Raw genomic sequence first — 3,916 nt, 5'->3', positions numbered from 1 at the left:
TCATATAAGCATAGAGACAGTGTTAGCCTTTTGTCCAATATATACTCTGGTGTTGCAAAATATCATAAGCCATATCCCTCTCCTTTAGCCCAGTCCATTCTGTAGCAAAATGTAGTATCAAGATGAATAGCTAGAAAACAAAATGGGTTTTGAATAAAAAGAACTTTTAGGCTTTGTTACAAACTTACAATTAGACATTAAAAGAAGAAACTAAATAAGAAAATGGGAGACCACGTACACCAAGAAACACAATTATCCATGACAACATTGCCCTTTTATTCCTTCAGCTCCACAGTACAACTCTAGAACTTACGAAACAAAAGAAAAATAAAGCATCAACTTCCAAGCTACTATTGAATTATTACATTGAAGCATCATCATAGCGTTCCATTATAGCTGCAAGTAGTCTTGGCATCGGGGGCATATCAAGCTCATGGAGACCCTCAAGAACCCAGACCACTTCGCCCATTGTTGGCCGATCACATTCATTATCTTGGATGCACCAAAATGCAATTTTGCAAATCCTTTCAGCCTCTTCCAAATCAAGGTCGCCTTGTAATTGCGGATCGACTAAACTTTGTAGGTCTCCCTCATGAAGCTTGCTAATTGCTTCCACTGGGAAATAAAAAACATGATGACTACTCTTACTGTTTACTTCTGGCGTGTTCCTCTTTCCTGATATGAGTTCCAACAATACCATACCAAAGCTGTAAACATCAACTTTGGGTGTAATAGGAATTCCACTAAGCCACTCTGGGGCGAGATACCCGGCAGTTCCTCTAAATGTAGTCAGAACTCGGCTAAAATCTCTTCCTACAAATGCCGCCATCCCAAAGTCTGCAATTTTAGGAACAAACGATGCATCGAGAAGTATGTTTTCGGGCTTAATATCACAGTGGATGATGCATTCGCGGCAACTTTGGTGCAAGTAGCACAATCCTCTAGCAACTCCAGTGGCTATTTGATACCTTGTGCTCCAATTCAAGATGGGACCGTTGCTCTGAAATAGAAGGGCATCAAGGGACCCATTTACCATGTGCTCATACACAAGTAGCCTCTTATCACTTTCGCAGCAAAAACCAATCAATTTGACTAGATTGATATGCTGAATCATTCCAATTGAGCTCACCTCAGCCCGAAACTGCTTGTCTCCTTGACGAGCACCATCGAGCCTCTTCACTGCGATTGTAGTCAAGTCACTGAACGCTCCCTTGAAAACGGAACCAAAACCACCTCGTCCCAGCCTTTGTGAGAAATTTTTAGTAGCACGACTTAGATCAATGTATCTAAAGGCTACAATTCCACCACTACCTCCAGTGCCGTGTAATGCCGCATTGGACATCTTGAATTTGTTCCTCCAAATCATGAAGAACAACAGCATGAGCATTAGTAACACAAGACCACCAACAATGCTCGCAGAAATCACAGGTCTTGGTATTCTTTTGCTTTTTTCCTTCAAACTCTGCAAATCTCTTGCAGCAAGACGAAGGTAAAGAACATCCTGTGAACTAATACCATTGCCATCGTCCTGATTCACATTACGCAATTCCCCAAGCCAGACAGAGCATTTACTATTGCTGTAGGCATAAGCGGTGCAAGAGCAGTCATTAAGACAGGCTTCGGCACAATTGCTTTGTGTGGCAACACCTTCTATTACCTGAGCATCATAGGGCAACGTAACACTAGGTATTGGATGGAACACATCTGTCGAACTTGTCTTGCTCTTGTTGCTACTTATGCAATCTAAGGGACTATTTCTGGCACACCCTCCTGTTTGATCACCGAGGTCCCAATCCCGGGGCGACTTCAGAGAGAAGGTCTCCATACAGTCACAATAGTTTGGACGCGAATTTCCGTTGCAGACCGTGAAAGGTCCACAGACAGCAGAGGCTATGCAGTAATCAGAAGGCTGGGCATATACAGTTTCCCAAGATTTTGTGGTATTCGACCAAATGTTCAGCTGAAGCTGGCCAAAGACATCTATTGGGACGAACACGGAAGCCGATTCATCAATTAAGGTGTACGAGAAGTACACCTCTTCGTTGTTTTCTTGAAATGTGGGTTTAAGTAAGCCCTTGGTCCGTGGATCCGAGTCCATCAGTCCATTGAGAACCTGTACAAGCTCTCCTAGTTTTCCTGCTGTCCAGGACCTAAGGATGAAAACGGTCGAACTCGGTCGAAAAACTCCTCAACCGTTTTCTACTTTTACATTTGAAATACGAAAGCGAAAGCGAAAGCGGACAAGCCGGACACGAAAACGAACACGAACTTACGGAATATCTAGAATTTCGAAAACGAACCAATTCGAGCGGAATTATGTCGAACACGGTCGGTATGCGAAAATTCAATACGAAATACTGACCCACAGTGCATAGCATTAAACAAGTGCACGACCAAATACATAACAAGTTCACAACTAACAAGTGCATGATCTAGTTCAAGTGCATAGCATTAAACAAGTGCACGACCAAATACATAATAAGAGAGATGAGGCTGGGCGCCGTCTATAAGAGAGGGCAGCTAGCCACCAGTAGAAAGAACACAGTTGCGTGGTGAGCAGCCTGTAATTGGGCTGTATGACCTGTGCAGTTGGCCAAATTCGGTTTAAACCAAATTTTGAATTCGGAATATTTCAAATTAAAAGTAGAAAAGTAGAAAACGGTCGAAAAAATGTGTAAACCGTTTTCTACTTTTACATTCGAAATACGAAACATCTCAAATGCGAAAGCGAAAACGGTAAAGTCGAACAAGAAAATGCGGATTCGGTCGGATTAAATATAGAAAACGATGCGGTTCGGTTCGGGATATTTCCGTTCCGTTTTCATCCTTACCAGGACCAGTACACTACATAGGGGGGTTTGCGACCCGTGAGGAGGATCTGCCCATTGATGTCTACTTCAATGGAGTATGAGCCAAAATCTGGATCAATAAGGCTCTTCTTTGAGATGCCAAATCGGTTCAGACCGGTCTTCTTGTTCCGGCCGAACTTGGCACCAGGAAGACCGACGTCCGTTGGGTAGTCAAAGCTCTGCCACAACGGGACTGCACTGGATGTGTTTTTTGTCACAAGGGCAAGGTTTCCAGTGCCCATGAGAACGGCACTGACGACAGTGCTGTTTGTGCTGTTGACAGCAGTGGAGGACCATACAGTGGATTTGGTGTTAGTGTTGTTCAAGGTAATGACGAGGTTGCCATCTCTTGAGATTTTGAGCTGGGCTACCTTGAGCTCAGATTCAGTGATGGGCCCCTCCCTGTTAGCTACCCAAACAGGGGTGAAGACGGGGATCTTGTTGAACCATATGCCGAGATACCAGCCAGGGGAGGAGACGACGGTGGTGATGGTGGTGGTGGACTCACCGGCGGTGCGGCTGCGGTTTAGGCGTTGCTTGAACTGGAAGAAGCCAAGCGCGAACTTGCCGTTTCTTGAGACGAGCTTGTCGCCAGCAGCAAGCGCTTGGCCTGCCGTGAGAGTGTCGCCGATCGCCGTTGCAGCAGAGCTTGGAGCGTGCAGCGAAGAAAAGAAGATGAGACCCAGCAGTGTCACGTAGAGGGGAGACATGTGGCTGGAGTATGCTTGCTAATGCTATGCCAATCAACAGGGAGATTGCAGAATGATCGAGTATGTATCATATATGCATACTTGCTATAGTGTGTACCGATATGATGTTGGGAGGAGGAGAGATGAGACTATATAAAGAAAAAAGTGATGATAAAGAGCACTACAGCGGTGCAGGCCAAGGATACCAAGAAACTCCAAGCAATGCTTCATGGATATGCAGTGCAACTAGTCAAATTAGTCAAGACCACTCACTAGGACAATGCATGCACTTGCACGGCAAATAAGTAGTGCATCCTACACTTCCATGGTGTAAGTCGTTTTTTTTGTTTTGTTTCCAAGTGAAATAATGTCGGTACA

The 3,916-nt window shown here is 44.6% G+C and overlaps 1 protein-coding gene across 2 annotated transcripts; it reads right to left on the bottom strand.

Moving 5' to 3' along the window:
• Window positions 1–258: 258 nt before the first annotated feature.
• Window positions 259–3,670, bottom strand: LOC136518150 (G-type lectin S-receptor-like serine/threonine-protein kinase At2g19130). 2 transcript variants are annotated; one of them, XM_066511819.1, is made up of 3 exons: window positions 2,838–3,670; window positions 1,130–2,150; window positions 259–1,000 (listed from the first exon to the last, which is right to left on the bottom strand). In XM_066511819.1, the coding sequence occupies exons 1-3, from the start codon at window positions 3,557–3,559 to the stop codon at window positions 362–364; spliced, it is 2,382 nt and encodes a 793-aa protein (XP_066367916.1). In that variant the 5' UTR covers window positions 3,560–3,670; the 3' UTR covers window positions 259–361. The 2 variants fall into 2 exon arrangements, with proteins under 2 accessions (XP_066367916.1, XP_066367915.1); XM_066511818.1 differs by having other exon boundaries at window positions 259–2,150.
• Between the last annotated feature and the right edge of the window lie 246 nt (window positions 3,671–3,916).

The sequence above is a fragment of the Miscanthus floridulus genome, chromosome 17 (genome assembly GCF_019320115.1).
Source record: "Miscanthus floridulus cultivar M001 chromosome 17, ASM1932011v1, whole genome shotgun sequence".
Lineage (NCBI taxonomy): Eukaryota > Viridiplantae > Streptophyta > Magnoliopsida > Poales > Poaceae > Miscanthus > Miscanthus floridulus.
The sequence above is the reverse complement of the archived record's forward strand: the minus strand, read 5'-3'. Positions and strand labels throughout refer to the sequence as shown.

Bases quoted from the DNA above. Each gene is read 5' to 3' on its own strand.
- LOC136518150 (XM_066511818.1), bottom strand. From the start codon at position 3,559: ATGTCTCCCCTCTACGTGACACTGCTGGGTCTCATCTTCTTTTCTTCG. The intron at 2,151-2,837 runs GTCCTGGTAAGG...TTTCATCCTTAG, and splicing joins CCCCCCTATGTAGTGTACTG to GTCCTGGACAGCAGGAAAAC.